Source organism: Myotis davidii, unplaced genomic scaffold (assembly GCF_000327345.1).
Source record: "Myotis davidii unplaced genomic scaffold, ASM32734v1 scaffold363, whole genome shotgun sequence".
Classification (NCBI taxonomy): Eukaryota; Metazoa; Chordata; class Mammalia; order Chiroptera; family Vespertilionidae; genus Myotis; species Myotis davidii.
In genome coordinates this window covers 3809181-3829882 of record NW_006294069.1, presented here as the reverse complement: position 1 = coordinate 3829882, position 20702 = coordinate 3809181, and the positions used below count along the sequence as shown (strand labels likewise).

The following is a 20702-nucleotide window of genomic DNA, read 5'->3' as shown; positions in this document are numbered from 1 at the left end:
TCCCGCTCTGGCGGCTCTGACCCCTTTCAGACGAGTCCAACCCGAGTGCCTGCCTCCGCCCCCTTTCTGACCGCGGAGGTGACTGTTCCCCCATTGCCTCCGTCTTCTCAGACCAGCTCGTGGGTCCCGAGCCGAGCCGCCAGGAGACGCGTGAAGGAGGGGCGCTGGGGTCTGGCGGAGGCCCCGGGATGTATCGTTCCCCGAGGAATCCCCCCCTCCCCAGGCCCGTCATCTGTTGAGCGTTGGAGAGAAGGAACCGGGGACATTGAGGAAGGCTGAATAGCTTGGCACTCCCTTGCCGAACTCCCCCACCCCCCCCCACCCCAAGGCAGGCTTCTGACGATGGGCCACTGGAAGGGGTCCAGGACCTCAGAGAGTCGGCTCTCCTCTCGGTGGGCCTTGGCGTGTGTGGAAGCTGTTTTTCTCTGAGAAAATGCTCAACTGGCAAGTTCAGATCTCCAGCCACACCAGGGAAGGTTCTAGTCACTAATAATGCCTCCCCGCCCCTTTGTTAGGCAGCGCAATCGGATTTATTCAGGTTCTTTTCTCCCTCTTCCCCTTCTCTCCACGTCACCTAAGTTACAGAGGCTGCTGAGGGTGAGCTGTTCTGGAGTTAAACTGCTTCACTTCACTCAGACTTGGAACAGTCTTTTAAACTTATGAGAACACTGTAGCAGTAAAACATCAAGGTGGTCTTTTGTCTTTTTTTTCTGTTCTGTTTTGTTATACACATAGGTGTACATTTCTATTATGGGTTTGTTTACATTGGTGTTTATAGAACAGTACTAGGATTTTATATAGCATTTCATGTTATGTACTCTGTAATCTCACTAATTCCTGTCACTTTTCCACGGAAAGCTTGAGTAGCTGTTTGTAGTAGTCGTCCCCCTGAATAGATAAAGATAACAGACACAAAAAATAGAGACTTGCTTATGTGTCACTCAGTAAGTTCATGGAGTCCGGACAGCGGTTTTTGAAGTCCCGTGCTCTTATTCTTGGGTGCCCCAGTCTTCGGTATTTTTTGAGAGCCTGTCACAATATTCCCATCATCTTCCAGGGAAAGCTTCCTTATGGAACTTTTTCCTTCTCATATTCCATCATCATAGTAGCAGTTAGTCTCAGTATTCTAATGATGATAGTCTGAGCAGTATTTTCTTGGAATGACTCTGTTGGCTACCGTTAGAGAGTTGGTGAGCATGAGTGGAGTTGAAGAATGTGAAAGAAACTGCTTCCAGTTTGCTCGGGCAGGAGGTATATGATTGGGTAATTGGTAGCTTAAAGAAGAGGATTGTTCTGGCCAAGTCAAAGTCTGGACTTGCCATTTTTTTCTCCAGGGATGTCCAGACCATGGTTGTTATGCATATCCCACTTTTACTCCTTTCCTACTGGTATGTTAAAAGGACTTAGCCACCCTGGAAAAACGTTAGAGGCAGAAGAAAAGATTCAGATGGATTTGAGGGCTCTATAATAGAGAACAGCCTGTTGCTGAAATGGTTGGAGATCTTTTATTCCGACAGTAATGGGGTAGTTTAGGGTCTTGGGGATCCAAATATGACTTGAGTAACACTATTTTTTTCTTGTTTCCTTACCTCAGGTGTAGGTAACTCCAACACAATTAAGTTCTTTTAAAAATTTTTGTTATCTTTGTTGTTGAAAGTATTACAGTTGTACCCCTTTATTTCCCCATTGACCTCCTCCTCCCTGCTCCCACTTCCTCCCTTTTTTAAAAAAAAAATTTATCTTTATTGTTGAGAAAAAGCAACCAAGTTTATTTCTAGGTTTAAAAGAAAGAAAAAAGTTTTTTTTTTTTAAACAAGCAAACAAACTATCTTTATTGTTGAAAGTATTATAGATGTCCACTCTCCCACCACTCCCTATTAGCCCCCTCCACTCTGCCCCCGCCCCCTCCCCAGGGCTTCACTGCACTATTGTCTGTTTCCATGAGTTCACAGTTAAGTTCTTAGCTTTGTCAGTTGCTGAACAAATATTGTAAACTTAGTAGAATTTCTGCTTCTGCAGAAAATTCCTTCTTTGTTAATCAATAATATTTTAAAAGTTTTATTTATTTTAGAGAGACGGGGGAGAGAGAAACTTCGATTTGTCGTTCCACTTATTTATGCATTTATTCGTTGATACTTGTATGTGCCCCACAACCTTGGCGTATCGGGGACAACGCTCACCAACTGAGCTACCCAGCCAGGACCAATAATAGCATTTTGATGTGTAATTCTTGCTTGACTTTTCTGTTACTTCACCAGAATGACATTTTACCCCCTTCCCACCTTCTTTATTCTTTTCTTCTACTCTTCCCTCCCCAATACTCTCCAACATCACAGAAATCATGAAGGAGCCCAGGCAACGCAAAGATAATAGACGCCCTGATCTGGAAATCTATAAGCCTGGTCTTTCACGACTAAGGAACAAACCTAAAATCAAAGAACCCTCTGGGAGTGATGAATTTAAGGATGAAATTGTTAATGACAAAGATTCTTCAGCTGTTGGAAATGGTACACAGCTCATTAAAGATGTCTGCAAGGAACTCGACAACCAACAGCAAAATGGTCCTGTAGACCCAGAAAATATTCAGGCACAGGAGTCCTCTCCTAGAATTGCTGGACAAGAGGATCGAAGTCTAAGAATTATCAAGAAAACAAAGAAACCTGACATGCAGATCTATCAGCCTGGAAGGCGTATGCAGACTCTTACCAAAGAATCTACTAGCAGGATGGATGAGGAAGAAATCCTCAACCAGGTAGAACAACTGAAAGTAGAGGAAGATGAATGTAGGGAACAAATGAAAGAGGAAGTTGTGAATAAACCAGACAAAGATGAGATACAAAAGAGCCTAAATTGTGACAGAGTAAGGGCTGCAAAGGGAGAAAAAGGAAAGAGGATTGAAAAAGGGGAGGGGATGAAGAAAGTGAATGAAGACCCAGCACAGGGGAAGCCTGGTTCTGCAAAGCGCTATTCCCGCTCAGACAAACGAAGGAACCGCTACCGCACCTGCAGTACCAGCTCAGCTGGTAGCAACAACAGTGCTGAGGGGTCTGGCCTGGCTGATAATGGATGTCGCCGCCGCCGCCAGGATAGGACCAAGTTGAGGTCACGACTGAAGAAGCAAGTGTCTATGTCTTCAACTGACTCCTTAGATGAGGACAGAATTGATGAGTCTGATGGGCCCAGGAGGAGCTCAGAAAGGAAGAAACATTTAGAAAGAAACTGTTCTGGCCGTGGGGAGGGAGAGCAGAAAAGCAACGGTAAAGAAAATCGAGGCACTCTTCGTGTCACTTTTGATGCAGAAACCATGAACAAAGATTCCCCCATAGTGAGGCCAGCCAGAGAGGATGTGGATAGGTTAAAGCCTGATAAAGGCTTGAGCAGTGGGGGCAAAGGCTCTGAGAAGCAGGAGTCCAAAAACCTGAAACAAGAACTTCGGGGTCGTGGCCGTGGCATTCTGATTCTGCCTGCCCATACCAACCTAACTGTCAATTCATCTGGTTCTCCAGAGTCTACACCTTTGGGACCTCGGCTATTATTTGGATCTGGTAGTAAGGGATCTCGGAGTTGGGGCCGAGGAGGCACCACTCGACGATTGTGGGACCCAAACAATCCTGATCAGAAACCTGCTCTAAAGAGCCAGACACCCCAGCTACATTTCTTGGACACTGATGATGAAGTCAGCCCTACATCTTGGGGTGACTCACGCCAGGCCCAAGCATCTTACTATAAGTTTCAAAACTCTGACAACCCTTATTACTACCCCCGGACACCAGGCCCTGCCTCCCAGTATCCTTATACAGGCTATAGCCCTCTGCAGTACCCAGTGGGCCCTACAAATGGTGTGTACCCAGGACCTTACTACCCAGGCTACCCGACTCCATCAGGACAATATGTGTGTAGTCCTCTCCCTGCCAACACCATGAGTCCTGAGGAGATGGAGCAGCACATGAGGAACATGCAGCAACAAGAACTACATAGGCTTCTCCGGGTGGCTGATAACCAGGAACTGCAGCTCAGCAACCTGCTCTCCAGGGACCGCATCAGTCCTGAGGGCCTGGAAAAGATGGCTCAGCTTAGGTATGGTGTATTCCATTCTGGCTAGAGGGAAATGGGGATAAGCTGGGAGGTGTATAGGCTCCTATGGCTGAGGAAAGTAGAAAACTTGTTAGGTAAGCTACTGGATGTTATCTCCCTTTCACATTGATTTTTGTAAGGAAGGGACAATTGAAAAAACAAAACTTTGTTTCTAGTCTTAGAAATTATTATACTTCCCACTTTCTCTTTAAGAAAAAAAAAAATTAACCTTAAGAGAACATGGAATCTGGAAATGGAAAAGGAAAGACTTTCCAGAATGCCAAGAAATGAACACCATAAAACTTGTGGTGAAGATCTTATGTCAGCTGTTAAATTTAGGTTCAGGCATATGGGGAAAAACTACTTTCCTAGACATAACTGTTTTTAAAATGGCATTATACTGTGCAGAATGGAGGCTAGAATGAGTATTATACCTGATGGCATTTTGGATTTCCTGTTAAGAAAGATATTTAATTTGCAAAAAGCTCAAATCTTGAGTCTTGCCTTTTCTGTGGTGTATTTGGAGCTAGAAGTTGCATGTATTTTATTCCAGAGCTGAACTGCTGCAGCTATATGAGCGCTGTATTCTATTAGATATTGAGTTCTCTGATAATCAGAATGTGGATCAGATCCTGTGGAAGAATGCTTTCTATCAGGTGATTGAGAAGTTCAGGCAGCTTCTCAAGGATCCGAATGTTGATAACCCAGAACAGATTCGGAACAGACTGTTGGAACTCTTGGATGAGGTAAACCATCATTTTTTGTCCACAGGAAAAAAGCTTCAGCATGCTGTAGTTGTGATGGATTTTTACCACATGAAATACTACATAACAGAACATTGACCAAAAAACTGTATGCTCTTTTCTTGGGTTTAGGCCTGCCTTACTCCTGTTGCTTCCTTGAGACCATAACTTACAATTGGAATTAGTTCCGAGCTTGGAAGCTTTCTGAAGATCTTAAACAGGGGTTGTGGGGATGGGAGGGTGGGGAAAAGAGTGTGTGTGTGTAGGTGTTCATATCTTTAAAATCATAGAGTGGCTTATGCTATGAGTTTATGTTTTGCTTAGTTAGTGCTGTATATGCTCCCCTTTATAACAGATGGCTGAGCATTAGTAGAACTGTGAAAAGGTCACTTGCCCAAGTTTCTGGTGGGTAGATTGGGCTAGAACTGGCTGATTCAGCTTATTTTTTAATTCCTTATTTTTTTCTCTTTACAGGGTAGTGACTTCTTTGATAGTTTGCTTCAAAAGCTGCAGGTTACTTACAAGTTCAAACTGGAGGACTACATGGATGGTCTTGCCATTCGTAGCAAGCCATTACGCAAGACAGTAAGCCAGTTTCTTTATCTTAAATTTATTCATTTATTTAGTAAGCATTTATCTAGTGTTAGTTATGTGCTAGGCACTGTGCTGGGTGTTAAGGTTACAAAAGTGAAAGATACAGCCTATTGGGGTTACAGGGCAATTAAATCAATTATTGTCATGTGATATATTCTTAGAAGTGGGATTACGGGGTCAAATGGGAGTTCCATTTTTAATTTTTTGAGGAAACTTCATACTGTTTTCCATAGTGGCTGCACCAGTCTGCATTCCCACCACCAGTGCACGAGGGTTCCTTTCTTTCCGCATCCTTGCCAGCACTTGTTGTTTGTTGATTTGTTGATGATAGCCATTCTGACAGGTGTGAGATGGTACCTCATTGTTGTTTTGATTTGCATCTCTCGGATGATTAGTGACTTTGAGCATGTTTTCATATGTCTCTTGGCCTTCTGTATGTCCTCTTTCGAAAAGTGTCTATTTAGGTACTCCGCTCATTTTTTGATTGGATTATCTTCCTTTTTTTAAGTTGTATGAGTTCCCTGTAAATTTTGGAGATTAAACCCTTATTGGAGATAACATTGGCAAATATGTTCTCCCATGCAGTGGGCTTTCTTGTTGTTTTGTTGATGGTTTCTTTTGCTGTGCAGAAGCTTTTTATTTTGATGTAGTCCCATTTGTTTATTTTCTCCTTAGATCCATTGTCCCCTGTAGTTTTCTGGTAGTTTATTCCTAAGTATCTTAATTTTTGTGTTGTAATGGTAAGTGGAATTTTTTTTGTTTCTCTTTCTGTGAGTTCATTATTGGTGTATAAAAAAGCCATAGATTTCTGGGTGGTTTTTTTTTTTCTACTTTTTTAAATTTTATTAAATCTTTATTGTTCAGATTATTACATTTGTTCCTCTTTTTTTCCCCCCATAGCTCCCCCCCACCCAGTTCCCACCCCACCCTCTGCCCTTACCCCCCCACTGTCCTCATCCATAGGTGCACGATTTTTGTCCAGTCTCTTCCCGCATCTCCCACACCCCTTTCCCCCCCAAGAATAGTCAGTCCATTCCCTTTCTATGTTCTGGGTGTTTTGTATGCTTTTTATTTCTTCTTATTGTCTGATCACTATGGCTAGCACTCCCAATACTATGTCGAACAGGAGTGATGAAAGTTGGCATCCCTGTCTTGTTCCTGTTCTTAGGGGAAATGGTTTTAGTTTTTGCCCATTGAGTATGATGTTGGCTGTAGGTTTGTCATATAAGGCTTTATTATGTTGAGGTATAATCCCTCTATTTCCATTTTGCTGAGAGTTTTTATCAAGAAACAGTGTTGGATTTTGTCAAATGCTTTTTCTGCATCAATGATATGTGATTTTTGCCTCTCAATACGTTTATTGATTTGCAGATATTTTACCAGCTTTGCATCCCTGGGATAAATCCCACTTGGTCATGGTGTATGATCTTTCTAATGTAATGCTGGATCCAATTTGCTAAGATTGTGTTGAGGATTTTGGCATCTGTGTTCATGAGGGATATTGGCCTGTAATTCTCTTTTCTGTTGAGGATTTTAGCAACCATGTTCATCAGGGATGTTGGCCTGTAATTCTCTTTCTTTGTAGTGTCTTTATCTAGTTTTGGGATTAGGGTAATTCTGGCTTCATAGAAAGAGCTTGAAAGTGTGCCTTCCTCTTGAATTTTCTGGAATAGTCTGAGAAGGATAGGTTTTAGGTCTTTGAATGTTTGGTAAAAGTCCCCCTAGGAAGCTGTACGGGCCAGGGCTTTTGTTTGTTGGAAGTTTTTTGATTATTGCTTCAATTTCATCAGTAGTTATCAGCCTATTCAGGTTTTTTTTATTCTTCCTGATTGAGTTTTTGAAGATTGTATTTTTTTAGGAATATGTTCATTTTGTCTAGGTTGTCCAGTTGGAGTAGAGTTGTTTGTAGTATTTTTAAATAATACTTGTATGTCTGTGGGGTCAGTTCTTACTTCACCTCTTTCTTTTCTGATATTGTTTATTTGGGTCCTCTCTCTTTGTTTCTTGGTGAGCCTGGCTAGAGGTTTAACAGTCTTGTTTATCCTTTCAAAGAACTCGTGGTTTTTATTGATCTTTTGTATTGGTTTTATTTATTTATTTATTTATTTGGTTTCTGTGTCATTTATTTCAGCTCTGATCTTTATTCCTTCTTTCTGCTTACTCTGGGCTTTTCTTGTTGCTCTCTAATTCTTTGAGTTGTAGGGTTAGATAATTTATTACCATTTTCCTCGTTTTCTGAGATAGGCCTGTAGAGCTATGAACTTCCCTCTCAGGACTGCTTTCACTGTGTCCCATAAATTTTGAATTGTTATGTTTTCGTTGTCATTTGTTTCCAGGATGCTTTTTATTTCTTCTTTGATCTCTTTGGTAACCCAATCATTGTTTAATAGCATGCTATTCAGCCTCTAAGTGTTTGATTTTTTAAAATTGTTTGTATTGTAGTTATAAGTACTATGATAATGGTACATATACAGTGTTGAAGGGGCATAGGATGAAGTGGATCTAATTTATTTTTATTTATTTATTTTAAAGTTTTTAAAAAATTAAACATGTTTTTTATTGATTTCAGAGAGAGGAAGGGGGAAGGAGAGAGTGATAGAAGCATAAATGATGAAAGAGAATCATTGATCGGCTGCCTCCTGCACGCCCCCTACTGAGGATTGGGCCCACAACCCCGGCATGTGCCCTGACTAGGAAACGAACCATAACCTCCTGGTTCTTGGTTAGACACTCAACCACTGAGCCACACTGGCTGTGCAGAAGTAGATCTGATTTAGATGGATAGAGTCAAGGAAGGCTTTATAGAGACTGTCAAGTTGAGTTTCGAAACATGAGTAACAACAGAGGGGCAGTTTCAATGCAGGGTACAGTGAGAGAGAATCAAACCTTGTTGGAAAAGTGGAAGAAGTTCAATATGCTGGTGTATGTGATCTGGAATTGGGCTGTACAGGAGATAAAGCTAATGAAGTAGAAAGGGATAGATCATAAAATCTTACTGGAGAGTTTTGACTTTATTCTGAAAGCACTGAGGAAACATTGATTTCTAACAAATGGATATCATAGATTCATTTTTACAGCCAGTCATTCTGGGAAATAGGTGAGTTTGGGCAAGAGTGGAGGTAGGAGAGTCAAGTTGTGGCCCTGAATGAAGGTAGAGATATTGGAGGTAGAAAAGAAGAAACAGATTAGAAGAATATAAGGAAAATAGACTTGGACTACTGGATAATTTGGTGTGACTGATGAGATTAGAGACATGAGGAGTCTAGATCATCTCCTTTTTTGTGGCCTAGGAGAGTGGGTGGAAAGGAAAAGGGTAGTTCAGTTTTGGATATGTTTAGGTGGAGGAGCTTGAAAACGAACAAATGAATATTCTGGTCAGTCTGGAGCTCAGTACAAAGAGGTGGGCTGGTGATATAGATGGAGGAGTCATCAATATATAGTTGATAATTGAAGCAGAAGTTGGGAGACAGAATGGCTGGACAGAGAGTTCGGTTATCAGATTTCAAGGTGGTGAATAAAATTGTCAAGTGCTATAGAGTCATCAAATACTAAGATTCCTAAAAAGTGTTCATTGGATTGGATGACCTTATCACCCACCAGTTATTTTAATTGGAGAGGATGGAAGCCAGATTGTAGTAAATGAGAAGTGGGGTAGTACATATAATGAGAGTAATATAGACCATTCTTTTTAAGAGTCTTGGCTATGAAGGCAAGGAGGGGAGATAGTATTAAAAGAGAACATAGTCTCAAGAGAACTTTGTTTCTTTTTAAGCTGTGAGATACTGGAGCATATTTATGTGTAGAGAAGAAAGAGCCAGAGGAAAAGGAAGAGGTTAAAAGATTCATTAGAGAAAGGGGTGCGATTTATGGAGTAACGGCTTCTTCTTGCCTTTCTGCTCCTTCTGATAAATTACTATGCGTAAGCTCTATTACTAATCGGCAAGTATTTGGGTCCCTCCTACATGCCAGGTGCCATTCTAGGCACACTCAATTAATTCAGTGTGAAACAAGAAAGCCATGATCCCAGCTCTTAAAGTTTAGAGTTTGATTAGGGGTGAGTGCAGATGTTGGATTAGTAATTGGAGATGCAGTGACTTCTGCAAAGGATTTTGTGTGTGTGTGTGTGTGTGTGTTGGGGCGGGGTGGCGGGGAGGCGGTATACACTGTAAAAGGGCTTAGAGCAGTGGTTCTCAACCTTCCTAATGCCATGACCCTTAATACAGATCCTCATGTTGTGGTGACCCCCAAACATAAAATTATTTTCGTTGCTACTTCATAACTGTAATTTTGCTACTGTTATGAATCGTAATGTAAATATCTGATATGCAGGATGTATTTTCATTGTTACAAATTGAACATAATTAAAGCATAGTGATTCATCACAAAAACAATATGTAATTATATATGTGTTTTCCGATGGTCTTAGGAGACCCCTGTGAAAGAAAGGGTCGTTCGACTCCCAGGTTGAGCACCGCTGGCTTAGAGGATCATGGAGGACTGAGGAAGTCACAGTTAAACTGAGGCTAAACACCTGAGACATTAGCTAGGTGAAGGGGTATGTGAAGATGCAAGAACTACAACATTCTAGAGATAGGGAACAATATATGTGAAGGTCCTGAAGTGGGAAAGAGCATGGTGTGTTAGTGGGACTGAGAAGTCTAGTTTGATGCGGCACAGAGAATAAGGGGGGTAATGGTGCTGAATAAATGAGCAGAGGCTTGATCATCTAGGATTTCATTGCGAGGATAGTGGAGAGCCTTTGGCAGTTTTCTTTCTTCCCCTCATTGAGATGGCAAAGTGGCTGTAGTATGGAGATACAACTAGTTTTCTTGGTGCTTAATCAGTTAAATACCAAGGGTTTTTAGTGTTCATTCATATAATGTGTAGGATAGTCAGGACTCTGAAGGTGGATGACAGTGATATATAACTTTGCTGAGGCACATGTTTGAGTTATGTGTTAGGAGGCTGGTGTGCAGGAGCTAGTTATTTAGCTAGTAAATGAGCCTTCCTGAGGGTTCATTATGTACTTGTCCTTGAAGCTTTGTTTTTTGTTCAGGGACACCCTAATTTCTTATGTGTGGGGTGGAGTGGAATTACATGTTATGAAGTGATGTTCCTCAGGGAGGTTTTTAGGTTGGGCACATGTCTTAGGATTGCTGAGGGTTTACTCTGTTGTAATATACACACACACACACACACACACACACACGCACGCACACATCTATCTATTATCTATCTATCTATCTATCTATCTATCTATCTATCTATAAAAGCCTAAGTGACCAAACGACTGGTCAACTGGTCGGTATGATGTGCACTGACCACCAGAGGGAGCTGCCCTCTGGTGGTCAGTGTGCACCCAAAGCCAATCTCTTGCGGTCCCTTTCTCTGCCAACCTCCTGCGGCCCTGATTGGCCTCAATCGCCGGCCAAGCCGAGGGACCCCACCCATGCATGAATTCATGCACCAGGTCTCTAGTCCTCCTATATAATAAAAGGCTAATATGCAAATAGACTGAACGGCAGAATGACTGGTCGCTATGACACACACTGACCACCAGGGGGCAGACACTCAACACAGGAGCTGTCCCGCAGTGGTCAGTGTGCTCCCACAGGGGGAGTTCTGTTCAGCCAGAAGCTGGACTCACAGCTGGGGAGCGCAGTGGTGGTGGCGGGAGCCTCTCCTGCTTCCGCGGCAACACTAAAGATGTCCTACTGATGGCTTAGGCCTGCTCCCTATGCCATCAGTCAGACATCCCCCGAGGGCTCCTGGACTGCGAAAGGGCACAGGCCAGGCTGAGGCACCCCCCCCTCCCTGCCCGAGTGCACAGATTTTGTGCACTAGGTCTCTAGTATGTATGTAACTACACAGTCCTGGCACATTTGGTAAAGGGTAACTTACTGTTTAGGGAACTGTTATTTTGCAAAGGGGATGTAATGCAGTAACACAGTGTGGTGATATTAACAGTTTGAGGCGAGAAAGAGAACAGTAAGTAATTGTCTTAATATTTGTATATCACTTTATTTTTTTATTTATTGATTTGAGAGAGAGAGAGAAACATCAAAATATTAAGAAAATATTTTTATTGATTTCAGAGAGGAAGGAAGAGGGAGAGATACAAATATAAATGTTGAGAATCATTGATTGCCTGCCTCCTGAACGCCCCCTACTGGGGATCAAGGCATGTTCCCTGACCAGGAACCAAACTGGGGTTAAACATCAATTTTTGTTGTTCCACTTACTTATACATTCCTGGGTTGATTCTTGTATGTGCCCTGACTGGGGATTGAACCCACAACCTTGGCATATCAGGATGACACTCTAACCAACTAAGCTATCCAGCCAGGGTCTGTATATCGCTTTAAAATTTGTGAAGTATTTTATATTTATTTCCTTCAATTACCCTATGGAATAGGTGTTTTTTACATTCAAATGAAGAAACTGAGTCCCAAAGACCTACTTAAGATCACACAACTATTACATGGAGAGTCAGGCCTCCTGACTCTTAGTTTCAGAATATTTTCTTCCATTTGCCTGGGACTTGAAATAAGAATGAGCTCCTCTTGCCCTCACTAGGTGGCTTAGTTTGTTGGAGTATCATCCCATACACCAAAAGGTTGCAGGCTCAATTTCCGGTCAGGGCACATACCTAGGTTTCAGGTTTGATCCTTAGGGCGTGTATGGGAGGCAGCCAATCAATGTTTCTCTCTCACATTGATATGCTTGCCTCCCTTTGCCTCTCTCTTCTCCCTTCTCCTCTCTCTGAAATTAATAAAAAAAAATTCTTGGGTGAGGATTTAAAAAAAAAATGGCCCCTCTCCCTTCTGTTACTTTTTCTCAGTAAATTTTTTTTATCACACTCTTGGCTATTTTCTTTTTGCTAGTCAAGGTTAGACTTGAAAACTTTTTACTTTGTTGAGGACTACTAGTGCCTTGTCATTTTGGCCCCGTCCCTGTACTTTGGGGTTGAAGTTAGAGTTTCTTGGGTATGCTATTAACTGATTATTTTTCCTGAAGGTAAAATATGCCTTGATCAGTGCCCAGCGATGTATGATTTGTCAAGGAGATATTGCTAGGTATCGGGAACAAGCCAATGACACAACAAACTACGGGAAAGCACGCAGGTACTTTTGCCTCTTGTTCATTTGCTTCTCTCCCTGTGTGGCTTTAAGCTAAGCCCTATTAAGAGCAATGGGTTACCTGAGCTTCTATACGGATGTTCTTCAGCTGTCCTTTTTGGTCTCTTTAGCCAAACTTTACCACTTCAGGGTTACATCTAACAATAAAGCTTATGTCTTAAGTAGTAAGGACTATCATGTGATGAATTGGGAAAGGGTTGATATGGGACTAGCATTTTTAAAACTGTTTTTTTATTCTAGTTGGTACCTGAAGGCCCAGCACATTGCTCCCAAGAATGGGCGCCCCTATAACCAGCTGGCTCTGCTGGCAGTGTATACGGTAAGAAATCCTGTGGAGAGGGGAAGAATTTTGCAGGCAGTATCTTAGAAATACAGATTTTGACAGCATTAGCTTCTGGAGCTAGATTTCATCTATTTAGCTAGAATACAAAGTATATTCCCTTATGTCTTCCATCCTCAAGCTCCTTTTGTTACTGTTACTTTTAGAGATAAGTTGTCAGGGATCTATACTTCATCCACTTTCATTGCAATTAAGTTCCCTGGGGAATGTTCATGCTCCAGCCAAAGCACTGTTTTTGACCAAGGCTTCTGCTCTGAATCTTGCCTTGCTTCCCTTCCCTATCTCGTTGAACTAGGTTACTTATTTCTGGAAGGAAAATAAAGCTCTTTTTTTTTTCCCTTTCCCTCTTAAAGTCCTCAAGTAGCCCCAAGTACTCAGATCCTTGTTTCCTTTCTTTAGATCATTCCCTTATTCCTCTTAGCTTTTCACCTAAGGAGTCTCCTTAGCAGAAACACAGTACATGCCAAATCATACTTCTCTGGATCTTACCAAACTCCTCTAAGTGTGGCTCTAACAGAGAACCTTGGGATCTGACAGAGCTCCTAGTGAGGAAGCTGAAGGAAGGAGAAAGGGTGGGGAGCAATGGTAGGTACCAAAGGTTCTAGTATAAGAAGCAGCTAACAAGATCATTATCAAGGAGAGTTTTGTTAATGCTGTAAAATTCATTACCCAAATAATGTTTGAGTTAGTAATTTTTATTCCCCTTTATTTCACAAAAGATTCAAAGACATGCCTAATAATTATGGATTGAAATTATTTTATTTATTTATTTATTTAAAAAAAATTTTTTTTACAACGGGTATTACATATGTGTCCATTTTTTCCCCCCCGCCCTGGATTGAAATTATTAAGTAATGTGGTTTACTGATACACTTCCTTCGGAATAGATTGAATCTCTCTTCACTTTTTACCTCCTTCCTGTTCTCTTTGTTGTTTTTGTTTGTTGATTTGTTTGTTTTTTCTTTCAGCGGGGCTTTTATGGGGAAGCTTGAGCACAGTCCAAGGAACTGTCTTCATTTGAGTGAGGTCATTTCCAGGCAGTGGTGGAAGGTCTGAAGATAGATACTTCTTTGGAAGTGTTACCGGTGGTGAAATTGGACCTTGGTTCTTGAGACGAGCAAAGAAAGATTTCAGAGCCAAGAACTCATATTATAAGAGAAAGTTTATTTAGAAAGTTTCAGAGGTAGTAGAACTGAGCTAGCTAGGCTGCGTAGGTTCAGGGTATAAGTTACCGAAGCAAAAGAAAGGCCCTCGAACTTAGGAGAGGGCAAGGCAAGGTAACACCGCCCCGTCTCCCATCCCCCTCGCTCCCGGACAAAGAGGGGCACAGGAAAGGTGCAGGCATCTCCCAAAAGTGAGAGCATGCCTTGTTCTCTTTGTGATCTGTTTTTTTTTTTCATGCCTCTTTGTGGCTTTATTTTTCTCCTTTCTCATCTATCTTCTGTTTTTCCTTTTTTCTCATTTCTTGTCTTCTTTTCTAGTTTTTCTTCTTTGTAATTGAATGAATTGCTGTATTTCTTGTTAATTAGAAAATATAATCTTTCCTCAATGGCTTTTAAAAATTGCAGTAAAATTAATATAACATAAAATCATTTACAGGTATTTGTAAATAATTTTTTGTCAATCCGGTGGCATTTAGTACATTAACAGCATTGTGCAATCACTAACTCTGTCTGGTTCCAAAACATTTTCATTACCATATAAGAAAACTCCATATCCATTCCTCCCCATGCCTCCCAAGCCCCAGCCTCTGGCAACGACTAGTCTGCTTTCTGTCCCTGGATTTACCTATTCTGGATGTTTCATGTAAGTGGAATCATACAGTACATGACCTTTTATATCTGGCTTCTTTCATTTATCATCAATTTTTTGACCATGTTGCAACATATCAATACTTAATTTTTATGGATGAATAATATCCATTGTATGGATATAACACTTTTATTCATTCAACGCTTTTACTATTCATTCATCAGCTGAACATTTTGATTGTCTCCACCTTTTAGCTATTGTGAACAGTGTTTTTTGTGAAGTGTTTGTTTGAATATCTGTTTTCTGTTCTTTTGGGTCTGTACCTAGGAATGGAATTGCTGGGTCATATGGTAATTCTATGTTTAACTCTTTTTCATAGCAGCTGTACCCTTTTACATTCTCACCAGCAATGTACCAGGGTTTTGATTTCTCCACAATCTTGCCAGCATTTGTTATTTTTCTTTTCTTTTTTTGAATATGACCACCCTGTTAGGTGTGAAGTAATATCTTTTTTTAAAAATTGATTTCAGAGAGGAAGGGAGAGAGAGAGAGAGAGAAACATCAGTGATGAGAGAATCATCAATCAGCTGCCTCCTGCACACCCTCCAGGAACCTAACCGTGACCACCAGGTTCATAGGTTGATGCTCAACCAGTGAGCCATGCTGGCTGGGCGGTGTGAAGTAATATCTTATTGTGACTTTTCCCCCTTCCCCAACTTGGGGATTTTTTTTTCTTTAATAGCTTTTATTTTTATTTCTTTTGGTCAGTTTAACTTTATAGAAAAATTGAGCAAAACGTACAGAGTTCCCATATATTCTCTCAACTTTCTCTTCCCCCGCAATTTTCCCCATTATTAACATTTTACATAAGTGTACTATATTTGTTATCATTGATGAGCCAGTATTGATACATTGTAAAGTCCATAGTTTACATTAAGGTTCACTTTAACTGCTGTACTTTCTATGGGTTTGAACAAATAAATGAATAGTGACATGTATCTACCATTATAGTATCATACAGAATAGTTTTATTGCACTAAAAATAGCCCGTGCTCCACCCTACACCTGTTGTCCCTCTTGCATCCCCTAAACCCCTGACAATCACTGATATTTTTACTGCCTCTATAGTTTTGCCTTTTCCAGAATTCCACATAATTGGAACCATACAGGATATTATCTTTTCAGATTGGCTTCTTATCAATATGAATTTAGGTTTATTTTCATGGCTTGATATGTCTTTTTTTTTAAAAGAGAGTGGAAGGGAAGGAGAGGAGCGGGAAGACAGAGGAAATATTGATGTGACAGAGACACATCAATTGGTTGCCTCCCACATGCACCCCGACCGGGGACGGGGATCAAACCTTCAACCCAGGTATGTGCACTTGACTGGGAATCGAACCCGTGACCTTTCGGTGTGTGGTCTGATGCTCTAACCATTGAGCCACTGACCAGGGCCATCTTACCCATTTTTAAGTGTACTGTTGAGTAATGTTAAGTACACTCACATTGTTGTTCAAACGATTTTCAGAACTCTCCTCATCTTACAAAACTGGAACTCTATACCCATGAAGCAGCTACTCACCACTCTCCCTTCCTTCCAGCCACTGGCAACTACTCTTCTACTTTCTGTTTCTATGAATTTGTCCACACTCAGTCCCTTATATAAGTGGAATCATATAGCATTTATCTTTTTGTGACTGATTTATTTCACTTAGCATTATATCTTCAAGGTTCGTTTATGTTATAGCTTGTATTAGAATTTCCTCCATAAGGCCAAATAATATTCAGTTGTATGTATATACCGCATTTTGTTTATCTATTCATCTCTCAATGGACACTTCAGTCTTTTGGGCATTGTGAATAATGCTGCTATGAACATGAGTGTATAAATACCTATTCAAGATCCTGCTTTCAATTCTTTTAGGTATATATCCAGAAGTGGAATTTCTAGGTCATATGATAATTCTTTTCAGTATTTGAGGAGAGTTCCCATTTCCTTATTTCTAAAATGGGAATAATAATATGTGGCAGTATCCTTAGGTTTTGAGATAATATCTATGAAGTGCTGATCGCTTGCCCCATATTTAGTTATGCTTAATCAATATTGCCATTATTATTAATAATTTTTGAAAAACTATAAAATTATTAGGTGAGTTGAACATTTTTTAAAAAAATATATTTTATTGATTCCTCACAGAGAGGAAGGTAGAGGGATAGAGAGTTAGAAACATCGATGAGAGGGAAACATCGATCAGCTGCCTCCTGCACACTCCCACCTGGGGATGTGCCCGCAACCAAGGTACATGCCCTTGACTGGAATCGAACCTGGGACCTTTGATTCTGTAGGCCTACGCTCTATCCACTGAGACAAACCAAATAAGCAAGTTGAACATTTTTTATTTAAAAACAAAACATAATTGACTTTTATATTTTATGAGCTCTTTATTTTTTCCCCCCTTATGAGTACTTGGCTCTTAGAGTACCTCTGCATATAAGGTATTGCGCAAGAAGAGATCTTTCTGATGTCATTGCCATGGCTTCTTCCATGGATAACATTCTCATTTTCTTACTGGAATTACAGCTTGGGGCACAGTTTGGGTGAGATATTAGGGTTTCTTGGGTCAGGTGATTTAGGCTGGACTCAGAAAAGAAATTGGTTGACTCAGTGTCTCTGGCCTCTTTCCACAGAGGAGGAAGCTTGATGCTGTGTATTACTATATGCGCAGTTTAGCTGCCAGCAACCCTATCCTGACTGCCAAGGAGAGTCTCATGAGCTTGTTTGAAGAGACCAAACGAAAGGTGAGTGGGGATGCAGGCAGGATCATTCCTTCCTAGGAGAATGTATTTCTCTTAGTGCCTCTGTGTTCTTAAGGGAATGACTAAAAATTTGCTCAAGGGGGCTGTGCTGATGGGAGTCAGTCCCTATGCAGAACCAAACTCATCTTCAGAAGAACTCTCTGGGGTCCTTGAATGTGCATGTTCCATAGCATCTAGTTTTTTTTTTTTTTTTTTATATATTTTATTGAATTTTTACAGAGAGGAAGGAAGAGATATAGAGAGTTAGAAACATCGATGGGAGAGAAACATCGATCAGCTGCCTCCCGCACACCTCCCACTGGGGACGTGCCCGCAACCCAGGTACATGCCCCTGACCGGAATCGACCCCGGGACCCTACAGTCCGCAGGCCGACGCTCTATCCACTGAGCCAAACCGATTTCGGCGCATCTAGTTTTTTAGAATCAGTAACTTTTATGTGACAAAGCAGATGGTACTCTGCCCCCCCCTTTTTTTTTTAAAGCTGTGCTATTTTGGAACTATGGCAAAATTTTTACTCTTTATAGTTCTTGGTCAACATACTCAGATGAGGTGAGCACTTGTCTTTATTAACTGAATCCCAGAAGAGTCTGAGCTTGTATGTTTGTATGCTGTATAGGCAGAACAGATGGAAAAAAAGCAACACGAGGAATCGGAACTGAACCCTGACCAGTGGCGGAAAGGAAAGAAATCTACTTTCCGGCATGTTGGAGATGACACTACTCGCCTGGAGATCTGGATTCATCCATCCAATCCCCGGTCCTCTCAGGGCACTGAGTCTGGGAAGGATTCTGAGCAGGAGAATGGGCTGGGCAGCCTGAGCCCCAGTGATGTAAGTTCCTGGAGGGATATAATCAGCAAGATGAGCTAACTAAGTGTGGGTGTCCTGGTACACACAACTATGAGGCACTGTACAGTTACCTCATCACACTTCCTTTATCTCTATTATGCGCTTCCCTCTCTCACCACTATGTGGTACTATAGAATTTAGTAAAAGTAATTATTTTAAATGAATATTTGCTTAGTATAGGATAAGAATTTTTTGCTGCTTTGGGTTTGAGCCATCATTATGATGCTTTAGGATTCTGTATAGGATTTTGGTGAAGTAAGGGGGAGAGAGCATAGTAGTTCATTGTGCCTTGAGAATAAAATTCATAGTAGAGTGGGTGGTGGTGTAAGCTGGGACCAGATCTTGAAGGATCATGCAGTAAATATTTGACCTTTATCCTAAAGGTAGTGGAGAGCTAGCTATTGAATGCTTTAAGTAGGGAAATAACATGTCAGATACGTATTTTAGAAATATAACTCTGGTTGCTTGTGAAAATTTGTTGAAGAGTAAGATTAGAAATAAGAATAGTAGGAGGATGCTATAATAATCCAACATGTGAAACAGATCTGAACCAGGAAATGGCATTGGAGATGGGGAGATGTGAGTAGATATGAGGTATATTGAGGTAGAATCCAAAGGTGAGCACTGGTCTTTACTAGCTGAATGACATGAGAAGCTAGGGGAGAAGAGGGAGTTAAAAGTAGCACCTGGTTCAGTTGGTGTGGCTCAGTGGTTGAGCATTGACCCAAGAACCAAGAGGTCACTGGTTTGATTCCTGGTGGGGCACATGCCAGGGTTGCAGGCTCAGTCTCCAGTAGGGGGTGTGCAGAAGACAGCCGATGGATGATGTTTCTCTCTCATCAATGTTTCTATTTCTCTATCCCTCTTCCTTCCCCTCTCTCTACAAATCAATTTAAAAAAACTTAAAATAAAAGTAGCACCTGATGTTCTGGCTTAGAAACTGGGTGGATGATGGTCCTTTCTCTGAGACAGGGAATAAAGTTGGTTTTAGTGGAGTTGGTTTTAGGAGAAAGAGCCTAAGTTTAGTTTTGGGCTTGTTGGAATTCCTGTAGGACATTGAACTAGAGAGTTTTAGAGGCTGACGGATGTCTAAAGCTAAGGAGAGTAGTCTAGGTCAGAGATAAAGATATTTGAAAGTATCTTTTTTTTTTTTTTTAAAAAAAGCTTTTTTGATCCCAGAGAGAGGAAAGGAGAGGGAGATAGATAGAAACATCAATGATGAGAATCATTGATCAGCTGCCTAATGCACACCACGCACTGGGGATTGAGTCCAAAACCAGGAATTGAACTGTGACCTCCTGTTTCATAAGTTGACACCGAACCACTGAGCCATGCCGGTCAGGCAAAGATATCTTTTTATAGATGAGAGTTAATTCAGTTACTTGAGGAGAAAACAATGATAAATAGATTAAAGGTCTCAGAAAGAAAGGAAATAGATGGCAAGGAGAGGTCCTTGCAGAGGATGGGAAGGAATTAGGGTTCAGAGCACAAGTGAAGGGTTTAACCTGAAAGAGGGTGAGAGATTCCTCACCAGCAGGCGGACATCCCCTGAGGGACTGTGAGAGGGCACAGGCCAGGCTGAGGGACACCCTTCCCCCTTCCCCTCGCACGAATTTTGTGCAACAGGCCTCTAGTATGATTATAATGCAGTGTGCCAAGTGCTATGATAAAGGCAAGTGTGAGAAGCTGCAGGAGCACGCAATTAGAGCACCTAATCTGGGCATGGTTAGGGAAGGCTGGGATGAGGAAGCATTTTGCAGCTGAAGGATGATGTAAGGGCATTTCCACTCTGAGGCTTGAAAGAGGCATGAGGGTTTAGGGAACTGCAAGTAGTTCAGTATGGCTGGAGGCTAGGATGTGAGAAGTGCTGTTGCTAGAGACTTGAGTCATTCTTTATCCCTTCCTTTCCTGTATCCCCACATCCAGTCAATACCAAGAGCTGTTGAATGTACCTACTAGCAGAATTTTGAATCCATTTAATTTTCTCTGTTTCCACTCCCACCATCCTAGTCCAGGCTATCATTTTAGTAATCCACAGGCTATTGAAAGAAGTTCCTAGTGTCATTTCCACATTTATTCCTGGCCCTCCTTAGACCTTTCTTTTTAGACAGTAACCCAAATGAGCTTCTGAATGCACATTTCTGATCATGTCATTTCCCTTCTTGAAAGCCTTTAATTGTATCTGTTTGCTCTTAGAATTAGGTGCAAAATTCTTTGCATGTTCTATGGGCCCCACATAATTTAGCTTCTGCTGCTTCTAACCTTATGTTATACCTCTCTTCCTTCTTTATTTTTTGTTCTCCAGCCATACTGACTTCTTCCTTGAAGGGCCCAAGCTCTCTTTTGGCCCTTTGGCTGTTGCACATTCTGTCTGCAATGCTCTTCTCTTTTTATC

At 41.3% G+C, this 20702-nt stretch overlaps 1 protein-coding gene across 1 annotated transcript in view; it reads left to right on the top strand.

Moving 5' to 3' along the window:
* The first annotated feature begins 25 nt into the window (after positions 1–25).
* The window catches only part of SMG6 (SMG6 nonsense mediated mRNA decay factor), a 242125-nt gene continuing 221448 nt past the window's right edge, over positions 26–20702 (top strand). The window contains exons 1-8 of the mRNA XM_006768100.2: positions 26–78; positions 2337–4077; positions 4628–4820; positions 5292–5402; positions 12429–12535; positions 12791–12869; positions 17331–17441; positions 18077–18289. Of these exons, the coding sequence (XP_006768163.1) occupies positions 2342–4077; positions 4628–4820; positions 5292–5402; positions 12429–12535; positions 12791–12869; positions 17331–17441; positions 18077–18289 (2550 nt within the window). The 5' untranslated portion in view covers positions 26–78; positions 2337–2341. The remainder of the gene's footprint in view (positions 79–2336; positions 4078–4627; positions 4821–5291; positions 5403–12428; positions 12536–12790; positions 12870–17330; positions 17442–18076; positions 18290–20702) is intronic.